General features: G+C 39.0%; 1 protein-coding gene across 3 annotated transcripts; it reads left to right on the top strand.

The window, feature by feature from the left end:
* Positions 1 to 259: 259 nt before the first annotated feature.
* On the top strand, positions 260 to 17,445 carry fam135a (family with sequence similarity 135 member A). Of its 3 annotated transcripts, none has more exons than XM_061790041.1 (21): positions 260 to 535; positions 2,883 to 3,012; positions 6,008 to 6,087; positions 6,248 to 6,387; positions 6,783 to 6,853; positions 6,967 to 7,140; positions 7,303 to 7,429; positions 7,736 to 7,889; positions 8,356 to 8,433; positions 8,778 to 8,827; positions 9,302 to 9,460; positions 9,596 to 9,669; positions 9,764 to 9,918; positions 10,027 to 11,902; positions 11,985 to 12,145; positions 12,245 to 12,336; positions 12,509 to 12,606; positions 15,467 to 15,618; positions 15,697 to 15,807; positions 15,906 to 16,019; positions 16,380 to 17,445. In XM_061790041.1, exons 2-21 carry the CDS (start codon positions 2,936 to 2,938, stop codon positions 16,583 to 16,585), a joined length of 4,149 nt encoding a protein of 1,382 aa, XP_061646025.1. In that variant the 5' UTR covers positions 260 to 535; positions 2,883 to 2,935; the 3' UTR covers positions 16,586 to 17,445. The 3 variants fall into 3 exon arrangements, with proteins under 3 accessions (XP_061646025.1, XP_061646024.1, XP_061646026.1); XM_061790040.1 differs by having other exon boundaries at positions 2,880 to 3,012; XM_061790042.1 differs by lacking the exon at positions 8,356 to 8,433 and having other exon boundaries at positions 2,880 to 3,012.
* The last annotated feature ends 1,088 nt before the right edge of the window (positions 17,446 to 18,533 follow it).

Raw genomic sequence — 18,533 nt, 5'->3', positions numbered from 1 at the left:
TGCCTGTCTTGGTCAGGTCTCCCTTGAGGAAAGAGGTTTTTAAACTCAATGGGAGCAACTTTGGTTTAATTAATCAAATAGAGAATTACAACTTTGTTATTATTAGTAGTAGTAGTTGTAGAATTATTTTTATTTTTATATCTTTTTTAAAAATAATAACAAATACACACACACATACAGGTATGCCGCTGTAATAAAAGTTGCAAGTTCGTTTGAGATGTTGCACTGTCTGTACAGTGCGGTGTCAACTGCGCCTCTGGTGTGTGCGGCGCAATACTGCACGCTCGTAAATGGGCTGTGGAAGCAACAACGCTACTGACAGCTGCTCAGATTGCGCTCGGGCTAGTACCCAAATTCTGCAAAGTAAATGGCCAGTCTATCATTTCATGAGCGGCTATCCTCTATGGTTTCTCAGAAGGTGGACGTGTCATTGAGCTGCTAGCAAGGCTTTTCCGTCAGGACCAGGGAGAGGAACGAAATATAGCACGGGCGGACTACGTGGTTAGCTCGCTAATGTTAGCTTGCCAGTGCAATGGTAAGTGAGTTGTTAGCTTCTCCGTAGCTAATGTTAGCCTGCTAGCTTCTACATTGCGACTAGTTCGTGCAATGCTGACTGATTCCAATTTATGTTACACTGGTATCAGCGCTTGCGTGCTCTGTTGTGAGATGGTTTGTTGATCCCGCCCGACATGTTGTGGGCCCTTAAGCGAATCTTTATCAGGAGTCACTCGCTCACCACTTGAAACAGCAAGACACCATTGCTGTGATTATTAGTCGACCACTTCGGAACCACTATCACGTCTGCTCATTAATAATAATAGTGGTGCACATTGCAATGCCGTTTCACCTCGAATGTAATAATATTTCCTTTTAAGAATATTAAATTAAGTCGAGTCTGTTTTGGTCTTTTTTTTAATGCATATAAGCTAAATGTTGAATTTAACGACGTGGGCTATTTTCGCTAACTGTCCTACTTTCGTTCAAGGTTGCCAAGGGTGTTCGCACGTATGCGGGGTACAATATAAAACTACACGAGCTAAGCTGATTTTTTTAATACTCTATATCATACTGGTTTTCAACGTTTTGAACAAATTGGTTCATTGGCAGCTAGTCCACACATCGCTGTGTGGACCGTGTTTGTTTTGTTTTTTTTCCCCCAAATGTAAACCATAACCCAGGGGTGGGCTAACTTTAGTGCTCAATGGCCACATTTGATTTTTAAAATGGACAGATGGGCCATGTTATTCGTAGATTGTGGGGGGTGTTAAAATATTTGAGTAAAATACTGTAGTTTGTTTTTATACCAAATTCATAATTTATAATAGGTTTTACTCTATTATTTACTGCAACTATATTACAATGAATCAACAATAATAAAATAAATAAAAAACTGTTCATACATTGTAACCATTGGCAGGGAGTAAATTTTTTTCTTTTTTCTTCAGAAAACTAAAAACTGAACCAACTGCAAAGGGGTGTCACTGGTTTGAATGGATTTGGGGGGGCTGAGTCCTCAGCAGTGTCGCACCCCTGAAAAATGTTTTATCGGCGGGGGCCGGTGGTGTGCTGATCGATTATAAAAACATAAATAGAAATTAATTAAATACATTTTAATCGACCAATTTTAGGGGGAAAACAGCTAAATGCATGCAATACATAAGATATAGTAATGACTTTTATAAGAAACCTCTCCATTCGGTGTCATTTTGTGCCAATCAACAAAATATTGACTTAATTAAAAGAAAATGTAAGTTTTTGCAATGACCAAAGACCTCAATCCAATGGGAAATGGGCTCCCCTCACAATCTCATGTTTGCGACCGACTTATGCTTTTTTTTTTTTTTTTTAAACATATTTTACCCCTAAAATAATTTAATTGCTTAATAGAATTCTACAGATTATAGTTCTAGTTAGTTAATTTTCAAATATTTTCAAATGATTTATTGGGATAAATATTAGTACATCAGAAAACCCTGCTAATTTTATAGGGTTGTTCACTTTTTATATGCACTCCTTTTAAATGTATTATTTTTTTCATCATTACTTCATATATATATATATATATATATATATATATTACATTTTAAATTGTTCTTTTTTATCTTTTATATTCTTTGTAGGCGGCACGGTGGCCAACTAGTTAGAGCGTCAACCTCACAGTTCTGAGGACCCGGGTTCAATCCCCGGCCCCGCCTTTGTGGAGTTTGCATGTTCTCCCCGTGCCTGCATGGGTTTTCTCCGGGCACTCCGGTTTCCTCCCACATCCCAAAAACATGCATTAATTGGAGACTCTAAATTGCCCGTAGGCATGACTGTGAGTGCGAATGGTTGTTTGTTTCTATGTGCCCTGCGATTGGCTGGCAACCAGTTCAGGGTGTACCCCGCCTCCTGCCCGATGACAGCTGGGATAGGCTCCAGCACGCCCGCGACCCTAGTGAGGAGAAGTGGCTCAGAAAATGGATGGATGGATATTCTTTGTAAAAGTGGAGGGAGACTAGCCAAGTAACAGTTTCTTTACTCAGTTCTACCATTGTGTTTTTACTGTGTATGTGACAATAAACATGTTGACTCTTGAATTTTATTTAGTTTTGGGCTTTTTTGTTGATTCTTTTCACATTTCCCCCACTTCCTCATACAATTGCTATTTTTAGTTGTGAAAATATATCATTTGTCATTTCTTGAATAGTTTAAATTTATTTTATTGTCATTTGTAGTTTTCACCCACTCTGTGTCATACAATTCCTATTTTTGTTTTTAAGTTGTACCAGAGAACAATTCCAAAATTCCCCTCACAGGCTCTTCATTACTCTAGTCTCATACTTTTGAATCATATTCATATCTCGCTCTGTGATAAGCTCAGTGGTCTCTCTTTTCCTTAGCAGGCCTTTGCATGTGTCCCAGATGACGTTAGGCACCTCAGCCTGTAGAGACCACAATGACCGAAGTTCAGGCCACAGTGGAGTTCTCGGTGGAGCTCCATAAATTCTACAATGTGGACCTCTTCCAGAGAGGGTAAGCTAGTCATTGTCATGACACTGTTAGACAACATCTGTCTTGTACTTTTTTGCCATATGTTCCAGTCAGTAGCAATCCACTAATGCACAGGTGTCAAACTGATGGCCCGGGGGCCAGATCCGGCCCACCACATCATTTTATGTGGCCCGCGAAAGCAAATCAAAATTGCTCATTGTGTTCTGGTGTAATACCATTGAGATATTTGCAACCATTTTTTTGTTACCAATCCCCCTTTGAAAAGAAATGTAATAGTTGAAAAACATGTTTTTATAGGCTTCTGATTTCAAAACTGGCTATTCATCAATGTGTTGTGTGTACTGCATGTAATTACAGTATAGGAGGTAATATTTAATTTTTACGGGTTCACAGTTGTAGCGGCCCTCCGAGGGAAGTCATATCTACGATGTGGCCCGTGACAAAAATTAGTTTGACACCCCTGCACTAATGCTTTCTCAAAGATATTTAATAAAATACAATGGAACGTCCTAAGTCTCTCACAATCCTGTTTACTTCCATGTTGTTGGAATTTCAAACCAATTCTTCACTATATTTAACTGTTAAAAAAATAAATCTCACATTAAGAAAAAAAAGTAAATCTCACATTAAGTTCAATTTCCTCTTCTGTGGTTATCAGACTTTACCTCTTTGTCATCACCGGTAATATCACAAAAAAGGCAACGGCAAAGCGCTTGTGGACTTGATCGTGTCAACCGTGTTTTCGTCATAGTAGTTACGCTTGTTCTCAGGCGGCCAGTTATAATGGTATAATCATCAGGGGTCTAACGGTGTGCCAAAAATCAAAGTTCGGGACATCATTGGTTAAGTTTACATTCGGTACAGTAGGTGAGTGATTCCCAACCAGGATGGCACGCTAGTGTGTCCTGAGAAATCATCAGGACATTGTGACATTTTTGTCTGGGTGTGTGCCACGAGATTTTCAATAAAGGTTGGAAAACACTGCAGTAAGTGAACAAAATGCAAAACAAATTGTTTTGGGTAAACAGGAAAAGGTTTAATGACATTTTAAATTAAATAACAAGAGCTTAAAGCTAGAGTATCTATTTTCTTGTTTTAAAAAAGTAATTTTTCACCAAAGCCACTATCTGAGATGACAGGATGCTGATTAAGCCTATCGGCTCCTCTCACATCTTGCTGTATTATTCAGTACTTGATCTTTTATATTTAGTGACTACTGTAGTCATTCCTGCGCTGGCTCACTTGGTGGTGCACCAAAAATGACATAGCGGAAATGACATACCGGCAACTACGCATTTTACCGAGCAGTTGGTGGAACACGGCCCCTTGTCTCCCATTTGTAAAAAGCTATCTAAACATTGTTTGCATTTTTGTAGCAGAACATAATTATACAATATACTTACTGTGTAAACGGGGAAAATAATTGCCGCAAACAAACAAGACGTCTTTCCGAGGATGTCTCTTTGTCCTTTTTTTTGAATATATATATATAACTTTAATATGTTCAGTAGATATATTGTTTTAAGGACGAAATCAGTGGTTTCTTTTCAGGGAATGAATGCTGTAGACGAGCTACGTTTGTACTTAACTGCTGTTTTTTTTTTTGTGTTGCACTGATGATTCACATTTGTGTGATGTAATTTTTTAACAAGTTAACAAGCTTGACATTCTGCCAAACGCATAGTGCAAACCATGACGTCCATTTGCCAGAAGCTAAGCTGCACTTTTTACGGATTAGGCGTGTAACTAGAGCGCGAGGCAGTTACATTTGTTGTCTCTTAGCTTTCCCCTGCATTTTTAAATTATATTTTTGGGGTGGATAACTACTTTTGAACAGTGAAGTCAAGGAAATATTGTGACAAGCTTTCGCAGACCACCTAAAATGAAGTAGAGGGCCAGATTTGGCCCTCAGGCCTTGAGTTTGATGCCTGTGGTTTAGCTGTATCGAGATTTACGTGAAGTCACGCATGATGACTTTTCAGCCTCCAAGTTTTGACTTTGAGGCATTTGTTCCAGAAAACCTTGGTCTAACTCTAAATTGTACCACTTCTGGGACGTTCAACATTGGTGGTTCCACTGAATGTTGCAGAAAAACTTGCCATTCCAATGGGGAAATTGGGTTGTAGAACGAGGTATTTTGGTTGATAGTTTTACAGAAGGCAAACCAAAATGATGATCAAAATGGTCTTTGACACATACAGTAATCAAACGCTAAGGAATAACATGTTTAATCAATGAGGTGAGCTTTCTTTGCTATAGATTAATAAGGATCACTTTGTAATGTACTTCACAATACAGGGAGTTTAGAAGATACATTTCAAACCGTGTATGTGATGGACATTATGTATAAAAGTTTCTGTGTTTTGGACACAGCGGCCATAAATCACATTTGTGGTTTAGAAGCATTGAGCACAAACTTCCTGGGTAGCATATTTTAAAATGAATAAACTATGAAGATGCTGGCTGTGATTCTCTTTTAGCAGGCTGTCGCCCACATTTCCATAACAAGTTGAATTTTGTTTATTGCTGATTTAAATGTTGTAGTGTCCTCATGTACTATCAAAGAGTAAGATCAGTATAATACAAGCCACGATCAAATATGAAATTAATGAAATAAATAAGAGATAAGGTTTTTGAAAATGGAATCGTATTAAGTGGCAAATACTAGTAAACGGTAACACTCACAAGGCAGCATTTGGTATGTTAGAGTGAAACTTAAAGGAGGTTCAGTATATTTTAAAGCAGCGGGGATAGTTTTAATGCTTCACTGTGGTGAAACGAAACACGACCTCAGCTCATCATTACTTGAAGAGCTCAGCTTTACTACATGAGTGGCTGCAAAAAGAAAGTGCTCATTATTATTCAGGAAGGGTTTAGTGTCATTTTACAAATTAAGCCATTGGAGGCTTGGGGGTAGTTTATTCCTGTACTAGTTATGCTAGATACCAAACAAACATACATTGTATCGCATATCAGTGTGTGTGTCTACATTCTTTAAGATGTTCCCATTTTTCAGGTTCTACCAGATTCGTGCCAGTCTGAAGATTCCACCTCGGGTGCCACACAAAATTGAAGCCAGTCTTCTTCACCCAAGCGGTAAATACATTTATGAGGATGTTGAAAATGTTTGGAAGCACAGGGTCTTATATAGTCATGATCTATGTGCATTAATGGATCCATGTTGTCGCTACCTTTTTTTCAATAAAAATATTCCCAACACGTCAATACACTAAGAATTTTCTTCTTCTTCTTCTAGGCTCTGACCTTGCATTTCCTGCTTTAGTCCAAGACGAATTCATCTCCAGCAAAACGTTTCAGATTCTGTACAAGAATGAAGAGGTTGTTGTCAACGATGTGCTCATCTTCAAAGTCATGATGCTTCTGGATGAGAAGAAGGTTTTTTTTTTTTCTTTAACTTGTTCAACAAATGACATCTGTTTTTTTGGACATATTCTATTCTCTCAGTGTTGTTCTACCTATTCCACAAAAATAGGTCTGCAGGTACATTTGAGACATATTTCTGTCAGAGTGGATTGCTGTCAAAATCATGATCTTTCAAGACTTAAAATATTGTGTACAGAAAAAATCTTGGAAACAAAGGCTTTTGGCATGAACTTCCACCATCAGACTGCAGGGGCAAGAAAATAGTTCCTCCCAAATGACTATCAAGCAAACAAGTGTAGTTTACATAGGGCAAAAAATGCATGCAAAGTCTATGCAATGTCCTCAATAAACAATCGCTTCTGTACTGGACCTGGTTTAAATTTCTCTCTAAATGCTTTCTAAAACAGGTGGAAGAGTCCCTTTCTGAGATGGATTTCCAGCTCCTCTTAGATTTGTATTTCACTGATGGCGATTACACGTAAGTGTTGATGGGTTTTTCACTTTGTGATGGTATTATGAAAGTATTTTATAGTCTTATGTCAGTGTGAATAAGAAAATGAATCATTTGCTTTTTTGTTTTCATATCCACAGACCAGATGACCCAAGCTCTTTACAGAATATCAGCAGCCGCACACTTCGTTTGCACTTTAGCCTTCAGCGAGGCATCCACCAGCACATCAATGTCATGTTTGACTACTTCCACCTTTCTGTCATGTCTGTAGCTATTCACGCCTCCCTTGTGGCGCTACATCAACCACTTATCAGGTATAAGCGCTACATACCTCAACAAACACTTTTATTAACATTTTGTCAAACCTGATGTGTGCCTTGTATTACAACACAAAAGTATTTCCTACTTTACACAGCCCAAGTACACATTTTACTGTAATATAGATGTTGCATTTTTTAATGTACTCTGCTGCCTAGTTTTCCTCGGCCAGTGAAGACGACATGGCTTAATCGCAACGCTCCAGCACAGAGCAAGGATTCAGTCATCCCACCTTTAGAGAATGTGGTGTTTGGCAGCACTTATGTCAAGCAGGTGTCACCAGATGTAAGTTATCATTCATTCATTCATTCATTCTTCTGTACTGTAGTTAAATACTAATTTAGCTTTTGTTATTTACAATAATATTTGGCCTTCTTGTAATCATTTCTCATGTAAGAGTTTAGCAAGTATTTTATATAAAACAGAATTAATGCCTAAATACAATATATAGCTAGTAATATGAACAGAAAACATTTTGAAGCATTAGGAATGTTGTTGAATCTTTCTAATGACAATGGTTATGTAAAAATAATGTTAGTAAGATCTCAGTTGTGTGTATCCTCTTTAATGTTTCCCCTCTTGATCCCTTAGGGCAGGTCATTCCTGGTATCTGACCACTGTGTGCAGCATGCCTTCAGCCTCCACCATAACATGTGCTCCAGTCTCCTATTTGCCTACCAGGGCCTGTTTGACTACTTCACCAATGTCACTAAGGACTTGCCATCCTCCCATCGTATGGACCTAGGTATACAGCATCCATGTTGCTCATTTATTCATCGCAAACTGTATGTGCAATGCATTGCATGCAATACTTGCCAATTGCCACATACTGTTCATTTTAGCACCAAGGTGCTTATGTCTGCCTCTGCTGGTTTTTTTTTCTTACATGCTTATATTTTGTTATTTCTTTAGCCTTGATCATTTCCGCACCATTACATACAATTTATATTTTATATTCTCGTGTCATTTCATTTGAATGAAAATCCTGCATAATCACAGACCCATCAAAGAGTCTTCAAATTAATATCTTACCATCTCTTAGCCCAGTATAACAAATCCAAATCATTAAAATGCCCAAGCGGAACGCAACATTATGTCAAAGTCTTACTAAAACTAATCTGCACACACACTAATCTGGACACATTTTAAACCATCCCAAAAGGACCAATCAATAAAAAGGTTAAATATGCCTATATGTGCAATCTTACTAGCCAAGCCCAGCATGCAAGTCCTATATGAGCGAGTACTAAGAAGACCCTATCCCCGGAGTCAAAGGCACGTCTACATAGGTATGTCCTGACCCTTACCATATGTCAACTCAGCCTGCCTTTCTCTCCTTTTTTCTCTTCACTCCAGTTATCTTCTTGTACAAAAATGGCGCACACTCATTGCCACCATGAGCAGATGCACCTAAACTGCTCTTTTTCCCACTGTCTCTGTTACACACTTTTAAAGCCTTCGTATAAGCCACTTTTCTCTGATTTTATCATCTTATCCTAGAAAAATATTTTTTTTCCACACCAGTACTCTCTTAGTACTGCACTCTTGTTCAGTCTTCCTCAGACATATTCATAGACATAACATGAACTACAAAAGTAAATCATAAGGGCAACACTGTTCCCTTTCTTCTCAGAAAAACTTGACTTGGAGGCCCGTCTAGCAGAGTTATGTGAGCATGTGAAGGTAGGATCTGTTGAATAATACAACAAAATAAAGATGTTTTTCACTCTAATGATGTAAAACCTTGGTAGAAAAGCAAAAAGACTGGCTTGACATCAAATTTGGGATAAGAGAGTGATAATACGACTGATAATAATAGCTATTTTCATGACTTATTAGGTTCACTTTCTAGGTTATCTGTTTCTTTACCATTTTGTACTAGTGTTTTCCCTGTAATTCTTTGATAGTTGATAGATATGTTTTTAACATTATTGATATGTAAATAATAAAAAAAATATACTAATAACTAGGTTGCTGGGTTATTCGTAGAGTGAACTCAACTTACAGGTAATATATACTTATATTTTACCCTAAAACCTCAGTGGAGAATGTTGTCTCTTGTTACTAAATTGTGAATCAAAAGTATGTCATTGTTCTTCATCCTGTTTTATGCTCACTTGAGCCCTTTGGTGGTGCTTTTTCTTTTAAAATGTGTAGCAGAAAGCAGAGTCCCCTGACGAGTTGGCAGAACTAGTAAACATGAATCTAGCCCAGCTCTGCTCTCTCCTCATGGCTCTCTGGGGCCAGTTCCTGGAGATTGTCTCCCTACAGGAGCAAGTTGCGGCCCTTCTAGCTGTGGAACACCACACACTAAGAGTGAGTTGAAATTTCTTAAGTGCTTAACATTTATCCCAATAATCCCGAAACAACAACAATTTCTATCTCATAAAACTACACTTGTCGTTGGAGAACTAAACTTAAATCTTGACCTTATACCTTCTGTTTTTTCAGGTGAGGCGATTTGCTGAAGCTTTCTTCTGTCTCAAACATCCAAGACAGTCTGCTTTGGCATATCAGGAGCTATAGTATGTTTCAGTGTTGTGGGAAAATATTACTATAGGTGGATGGTAGTGTACAAGTGTTGAATGAGATGCATCTCTTCTTTCCACCTACCATCAGTGCTCACAGTCACCAGCAGATGACTAATGCCATCAAAAGTTCCAGCTACTTTCTATCTCTGCCTCCACTTCCAGTGGAATGCGCTGACTTGGACGGTGACATCAGCTCTGTTCCAATCATTTTTGAGGATCGCTACTTGGATTCTGTCACTGAAGGTAAGTAACAAATAATTGTGGTTTACTTTTATAAGGATAACAGAGTAGTTTTAAGCCAAATGTTTTGTTTCTGTCTTCATACATGATCAACCTGGTTCATTTTTGAAGATCGTGATGGACCCTGGCTGGGCATGCACAACACACGTTCTGGCTCAGTGCCAAGTAAATCAGACAAATCTAGTTCTAAAGACTGCGTTGCAGCGGCCAGTCTTTTACCACTTGATTCTCAGTGTGCTTCTGTGAATAAAACCTGGGCTGACAACTTTGAGCCACCTCCAAAATCCAAAGGAAAATCTGTCAAACTGAAGAAAAATTCAAAGATTGAGAATTCCAAGAAGCTAATTAGACATGGGTCCAAGGACTCAGTTGTCCTGGTGGGTTATAAAAACCTCAAAGCTCCTTTTGCCGATCCTAGCACCAAGTACAAGGAAGGAGAGGCTCCCCTGAACACAGAGGAGGACCAGTATACCTTGCAGGTGGACTCCATTAGTTGTTTAAGGACTAATGATTATTCTGTTTCTGACCCCGGTGCCTCATCATCACACTTTGTAAAGAGTGTGATTGATTCTGTCTCTGATGACAATAGAACTTTTACTGCTGCCTGTCTTCAGACAGGCACTGGAACTGTCCCTACGTGCCAACAGCCTCTGAACAAAGACTATCAAGTAGACCATAGTAACCAAAAGCTGATGCAGTGTTCTGCTGAACCTAAGCAAATTGAAGTTAAACCAAGTCTCAACCAAGGTGGGAAAGTCACAGTTATTAGGCCATGTCAGACCGATGGTACTATTGACAGCAATATTCCAGTAATTACCCAGGCAGAATGTTACTCCAGTCAGTCTGTGGTGGAGACAACACAGCATAGCCAGCATCCCTGTCTGGTCTCAGTACAGGTAAAGAGTGATTGTATTAAGCTGCCCGATAGAGCAGCTCCGAGTGCCTCTTCCCGCCTCTCAGACTCTGGCATTGAGAGTGAGTCCAGCTCCTTTGCAGCTCAACTTGTTTCAGGGTCACAGACCTTTCCAGGGCTCAGTGTGGTTGAGTCAACTATGGCTGGCCCACAGCCAGAGAAGACTACAGTGAGTTCTGCGCTCAGGCCTGTACAGCCAAGTGAAGTGCAAAAGCCCTGCGAGGCAGCAGTGCTTCTTCATGCAGAAGATACTCATGCTGCCAGAGGGGGTCAGTCATCGCTCACTTCTATCAACTCCTTACCCTCAGACGATGAAGGTGAAGGTTCCTCCAGGGGATCAAGTGGAGCTGACGTATTTTGCAGGAGGTCTAGTATTGTGGTACAGGAGCAGAGTGTTGTGTTTTCTGGGGAACACACAAACCAACCTGCCGTTGATGTGGCCTGTCCCACAGGTTCTGCAACAGTAGATTCACAGTTAGTGAAATCTGTATTTGACTTAGAAATAGAACCCAGCGTTATTGGTAATCCTGAAGTTAGGCTGGAGGAGGCAACTGGTCTTGAGGCCTCAAAAGAGTCTCGCAGTGAACCTCTAACTACATGCCCCTCAAGTAACTCTGCCACTAGTAGCACTGACCTGGTGAAACGTGGCATGGTAGAGAATTATTTTGGCTCAACTTCCAGCACAGATGTATCCGAGATCAGCCCTGTTGAAACTTCCGCTATCACCCTGGGAATCCAAACAGGACCTCAGGTTGAGGACGATGAGGATGAGGGTGAGCATGAAATGATAGAGAATGGCTACTACGAGGAAGGAGACGGCTATGCCTTTGTCAATGGTGTTGCTGATGAGGAGCAGACTAGTGTTGTCGACACAGCTGGTCAGGAGACACGACTTCTGTTTGAACAGCTTGGAATCAGCCACATCCATGAAAAACTGGATTTATCAAAAGCTCCAGTCTGCTCCAACGTCGCCTCTGGTGGTACTGGGCAGAGTGCAGGAAGGCGCCATCCCTCCACCTCCATGTCTTGTAATCTAAACTGGTATGAATGTGTACCTACACCACAGATGAAACCGTGAGTTGTGATCTTACGTCCCACCTTTGGGTTTTGCATGCATTATAATTAAGCATCCACCTATTAAATTGTAATTATGTAGGTTCATTAAGGCTAAGGAAGAAATGAAGCAATTGAAGCTTCCAGGCGTCTTGTACAGTGAAGTACCAGAGCTGGCATCCACAGTCCCCTATTTCAGCTTGGAGGAAGATGAAAGCTGTGACGAGGGCATTCATCTTATTGTTTGCGTGCATGGCCTTGATGGTAAGGCACCTAGTTCTTCCAATAAAATGTTTTTTTTGTGTGTGTGTTTTAAAGCGTTATATGCCACACGTGATGATGTTGTTCCCCACATTGCTGTAGGCAACAGTGCAGACCTGAGACTAGTGAAGACTTACCTGGAGCTGGGGCTCCCCGGTGCTCGTATAGACTTCCTTATGTCAGAGAGAAATCAGGTGATTGAATAAACTATACAGGTTCATACTTGCTACCGGGCTTAAGTTGATCTTTCTTAAACATTGTCATGATCAGCAGTTGGTTTTTATTTTGTTTTGTTTTTTTACTGTGCGGACAACCAGTAAGAATAGATGAAGCTAAACCTTTATTTTACTTGTGTTTTCCCTCCAGAATGATACCTTTGCTGACTTTGAGTCAATGACAGACAGGCTGTTGGATGAAATAGTCCAGTATATTCAGATTTACAACCTCACTCTTTCAAAAATAAGGTATGGGTAATATGTTAAATTTTTTGGGAGTCTGTCATTGAGAAATGTATATAATAATGGTTGCCATAAGAACCAGTTTCAGCCACTGATTTGTATGCGTTATGGAGCCCATTTTACCAGTGATACCAACATTAAGTCTTTGCCATGTCATCTTTCCATGTTTAGGAGCCCTAAAGTTCTGACTAAGCCACAATGTTTTTTCCCCAACTTTAACCCCAAAGATTTTATTTATTTTCATTTTTCACGATCCCTGGAGCATCACATTCTCATCTCTTCTTAACTTCTCTTTAGCTCACCACAATTGTAGTCACTGTTCATGACTTTCTCTATGAGCTCCATGTTGAAGTATTCCACACAAATTGGTACATTCAGAAATGCACTCCAAGCACGCTCTGTTACACTCCGGACCATTTGGAAATTCAGAGCGTTTTTGGAATGGGCTCTTATTCAGAGCGCCACACTCTGGGAGCACTGGAGCTCACACACCCTCATCATGCTGAAAGCCCGTTATTTTAGTTTTCTATATTTTGTTGTGACACAAGCAGTACTTTTGCTTCTGTTTTTTTATTTTCTGTTGTTTCCACTTATTTCCTACTGTAAGGTTGTTGGTTTCTCTAGTATTTATGCTCGCAATGAACATGCAGGTTTACTTCAACAGAGGGCTAACAGTTCTCCAAATGAGAGGCAGGAAGAAGTCTTCTTGGGTCATGCGGTTTTTGTTTTTTTTGTCATACTGTAAATGCTACTAAAACATACTTTCAAAATCTTGATTTAGGCTTAGATTAATGTACCTGCCATATGATAGGGGTGGATTTCAGATGCTGAGTTTACGGTGGTACTGTGTTAATGAGCCGCTCAGCTGCACAACTCAGTGTTTTACTTTGTCGCAGACTCTCCTCCAGCATGGGTTTGTGTGAAACAAGCATCAATATCTAAGTTGCCAATAAACCTATATTTATACTCAGCAGATTTTAAATCCTTAAATAAAAGTAATTTTATTTTAGCCATCACAGACTATCAAGACTCAAATGAAACTACTACAACACAAATGGCTGATGAGGACTTATATAACCCCTGAGAAAATCAATAAATGGTCCCCTGGCATTCCAGATACAGTACATGTGAAATGTTTGAGTGAGAAAGGTACTTTAATTCATTATGTATGGGAATGTCAGCTTTTATAAAATGGTTGTCTGTATTCTAAGCTAAATCACAAGTATCCAGGTGCCCCATTTGGCAAAACTTTGTATTTTAGGGATGTATCCAGATAACCTTTCCATCAACTCCAAATAGGATTGTGATTAACTTTGGCCTCCTGCAGGCCAGGGGGATGGTTGCTCTATCTTGGAGAGAGACTGAAGTATCCTTGATACAGTCATTGATCAGGGAAATGGCAATGTGTGTTGCACTGGAAAAGCTAATCAATGTAATTAGGTGTAAAGCGCAAGAGTTTGAAGAGACACCCTTAATGGACTTTCTGAAGCAACAGTAGAATGAATATACATGAGGCTATGAAGTGTGGCTTTTTTAAAAATTATATGCTTATAGAGTGGTATATGTTGTGTATTTTCCAATTTAAAAAAATAAATTAATTAATTAATAAATTACAGTTTAAAAAAAACAAAAAAAAACAATAAACTACAGTTTTAAAAAAAAACAAAAAAAAGAGTACTTTCAACCCAGTATCTTTTCCATTATCATTAGTCTAACATAAGTCTACTAGCTTATGCTAGCATCCAATGTGAAATGCCTGAACTGAAATTGGCATTGTGATTGCAGTCATTTTAAACCATCAAACAATTGTTACTTTATGGTACAAAGAACACCTGAGTCCGGGTAGTTGATTTTTTTTAAGTATCTGCTGATACCGAGTCCCGTGGGGGGGTGGAGGGGGGTTGGTGGGGGGGGGGGGGGTGGTGAGCTGTTCCTGATATGTGCGCCTTTGCCTCTTAGGGCCAGTGTGGTGTGATGCATGCATGGAGCTACATGTTTGCAGTAAAATAAAAATAAAATAATAGAATGTCGCGACAAAACATTTAACTAGTTTGTCACAGATTAGGATAAATATATGCTTATGAGTATTGTTAAATTACCTGTCTGTATGTGTTACTACGGAGTTTGTGAATAAATATTTGTTATTTGACGGTAAATTCCCCGTGATCTAATGCTAATTCTAGCTATCCCGTCAATGGGGTTTTCCATTGACTGTAAACATTAAGCTGGCGATTTCTAAAACGATTATGTGTGTCTTGTATTAAAATGTATAATATGTGTAATTCTTTGTTGCATGTTTAGTTTATAGTAAACTACACCTGGGGTGTTATTGAACAGTTTAAAGCACTGTGTGTGTGCGTGTGTGTGTGTGTGTGTGTGTGTGTGTGTGTGTGCGCGCGCGCACACAGTCTTACCGGTACTAAAAATACCCCGAAAAGTTACATTTTTAATATAAAGCCATTTGGCAAGACCTTTGTACCGTTTGATTATTTCATCACTTTGTGACTCTCAAAATGTCAGAAAATTAATACAACCAATCTTTTTCACTCGATCTTGATCCGGACATCCGTACTCCTAGCCATATATTCTCTCTGGTCTGTGGAAACTATTCCTACTGCTGGAGTTCAGCTTTCCATTTAGTTTTGAGTTTGATAATGTCAAGAAGTAGACAGTCAGCAATCAACTCTACAGTACATGTCACACTATTGTCATTGTTAGGCGAAGGCATACATACCAGAGTTGGCTTAGTTGTAGAAAATATTTAGATTTTCTTTTAGTTTTTCAACTTTCGTGGGTGCAGCTTTTCTACCAGTGCGTTCAATAGACCGAATTTTACAATATGTTAACCTTTTCCTTGTTTTTACAGTTTTGTGGGTCACTCCCTGGGGAACCTGATAGTTCGCTCTGTACTGACCAGGCCCAGGTTTAAATGTTACCTGAGCAGGTTGTACACCTTCCTTTCCCTGTCTGGACCTCATCTGGGCACACTGTACAACAGCTCAGCATTGGTCAACACAGGTAGGTGTCGGATCATTTCAGAGATTCTATTCATGGTGATAGTAAATAAGATGCTGTTAGATAACCTGTTGTTTCTAGGCCTTTGGTTCATGCAAAAATGGAAGAAGTCAGGATCTCTGCTGCAGCTGACTTGCCGTGACCACTCAGATCCTCGACAGACATTTCTCTACAAGCTCAGCAAGAAATCTGGTTTGTGGTGCCATTTTTGTGTTTCATCTTCTGCTTATTTTGCTGTTGAGCTGTGTATATCTGTATACCAAATGTTTCCACCGAACTGTTGTCTGCAGGTCTGCAGTTTTTCAAGAATGTGGTCCTGGTGGGTTCGCTGCAGGATCGCTATGTCCCCTATCATTCAGCTCGGATAGAGATGTGCAAAACTGCATTAAAGGATAAACAAACTGGTAAGATACCTCACTATTAAACTGCTGAGACAACCTTGTTCTGTTGCTCGTGTTCTGTTTTTTTTTTTTCAAGACACGTCATGTCTGATGGCCATATTGACATTTCTTTCATAAATGACTTTTCATAATTTATTATAAAGTGGAGAATAGCAAGCAAAATAAGCATTATGAAGAGCTCATTCGAAGTTTGAACAAGTCCATTGTTGCTCTTTAATTTTTGTAATGTATTCGGGAGAGATGGAATTATAGTTTTACTCCTGCATTTTAAGAATGAGGCTAGGTGTTTGTCCTTTATCTGTCCTGCTGTAAACTCTTTAAATATATTAAATGACACAAGTGTTTCCTATGTGGCATCACCAGGTCCCGTGTATGCTGAGATGATTGAAAATCTGCTGCTGCCAGTACTTCAGAACAAAGACTGCAACCTCGTCAGATATGATGTCATCCATGCACTTCCCAACACAGCCAATTCTCTCATCGGTCGGGCTGCCCACATCGCTGTTCTTGATTCAGAGATCTTTCTGGAGAAGTTCTTCCTTGTTGCCGCCCTCAAATTCTTTCAGTAAAACTGCATGTGGAATGAGAAGAGAGAAAAGAGAGAATGTGGAGCTAATACCTCACTTCATCTGAATTATCCTCTAATAACCATTGATGGACTATACACTACTTATATTTACTTTTTAATGAAATACAACATGCATCATAATTATTTGTTCTCTCTCTGTTCATAGTTTTTATGGTGTTTGTTTTTATTTTTCTACTGACAATGTGTTTGTCTTGGGGCAAGGTTTTGACAAGTTTTAGTTTTTCTTTTCAATGTTATTTATGTATGTTGCTGTATGTTATTCAATTAATTTTAGCTGTCGAAAATGAAACTAGAGCTGCTACAATGTTAAAATGGCAAGTCTGCACATAATGGCACCATTTGGAAAACCTTTCCACTAGTTTTTAAGAGACCTTGCATTCATTTGCACCACAGCTGCATTTTAGAAGCTTTTGTACAGAAAAGTCATTTGTACAGGTTGCTTTTGTACTGACTATTTTCCATCCTTTTTAAAAGAAAAGACTGGATTTGAAATCGCAATGTTGTGCTCAGACTTTGAAGCTATTCTTTTTTTTTTTTTTTTTTTTTTTTTTTTTTTTAATTTTTTTTTTTTTTATATATATCCTTTTATGCAGCATTGTGCACATTTGCCAACATGGTGTTGGTGAAAATAAAGCTGCAGTATAACATTTAAACACAGGGAGCTTAAGCTATGCTCATCATTGAACAAAAGCACATTTGGATTGTATCACCCATTTTATTGAACGTGTTTGGTGTCATTGGGTGATTGTGTCAACTCTAAAGCTTCGCTTGGATTTTAAAACGTGCTTCATGGGTGAATGTTTATATATCATTATACCAATAAAATTGACTAAAATTAAATTTCTGATTTAAGCTTATTGGAGACAGTTACAGTACTGTATATCAGATTTTAGACGGCGTGGGACTTTTGTACACTTTGATATGCAGTCTTCGTCATATCCCCAGTAGATGGTAGTGTTAATTAACCAAGCCATGCTGGGAAGTACTTATTTCAAAGCACTGAGCAAGAATGCATAAGCAAAAGATTTATAGTGAGTCAAGTTCGTCAGAATATCTAATTAAAGAGGTGGTCACACTGTGTGGGTAGGAAACTGCTCGACGCCCTTTCCATTCCGAAAACAACTTTGCTAGTGGCGTATATATAACTGTGCAGTACTTTAAAATGTATTTTTTTTTTTAATACCTATGTACAACCCCAATTCCAATGAACTTGGGATGTTGTGTTAAACATAAATAAAAACAATACAATGATTTGCAAATCACGTTCAACCTATATTTAATTGAATACACTACAAAGACAAGATATTTAATGTTCAAACTGGTAAACTTTATTTTTTCTAGCAAATAATCATTAACTTAGAATTTTATGGCTGCAACACATTCCAAAAAAGCTGGGACGGGTGGAAAAACAGACTGAGAAAGTTGAGGAATGCTCATCAAACACCTGTTTGGAACGTGGGTGCCATGATTCGGTATAAAAGGAGCTTCCCTGAATTGCTCAGTCATTCACAAGCAAAGATGGAGTGAGGTTCTCCTCTTTCTGAACAAGTGAACAAGTGTGTGAGAAAATAGTCGAACAGTTTCAGTACAACGTTCCTCAACGTACACTTGCAAGGGATTTAAGGATTTCATCATCTACGGTCCATAATATCATCAAAAGGTTCAGAGAATCTGGAGAAATCACTGAGTGTAAGCCGAAAACCAACATTGAATGCCCGTGACCTTCGATCCCTCAGGTGGCACTGCAACAAAAACCAACATCAATGTGTAAAGGATATCACCATGTGGGCTCAGGAACACTTCAGAAAACCAATGTCAGTAAATACAGTTTGGCGCTACATCCGTAAGTGCAACTTGAAACTACTATGCAAAGCAAAAGCCATTTATCAACAACACCCAGAAACACCGCCGGCTTCTCTGGGCCTGAG

Source organism: Phyllopteryx taeniolatus, chromosome 11 (assembly GCF_024500385.1).
Source record: "Phyllopteryx taeniolatus isolate TA_2022b chromosome 11, UOR_Ptae_1.2, whole genome shotgun sequence".
Taxonomy (NCBI): domain Eukaryota; kingdom Metazoa; phylum Chordata; class Actinopteri; order Syngnathiformes; family Syngnathidae; genus Phyllopteryx; species Phyllopteryx taeniolatus.
This window is presented reverse-complemented; position numbering and strand designations above follow the sequence as displayed.

Coding starts and splice junctions, on each gene's coding strand:
- fam135a (XM_061790041.1), top strand. CDS start 2,936: ATGACCGAAGTTCAGGCCACAGTGGAGTTCTCGGTGGAGCTCCATAAA. Junction 7,141..7,302: donor CTACATCAACCACTTATCAG/GTATAAGCGCTA, acceptor TCTGCTGCCTAG/TTTTCCTCGGCCAGTGAAGA. Junction 11,903..11,984: donor CCTACACCACAGATGAAACC/GTGAGTTGTGAT, acceptor GTAATTATGTAG/GTTCATTAAGGCTAAGGAAG.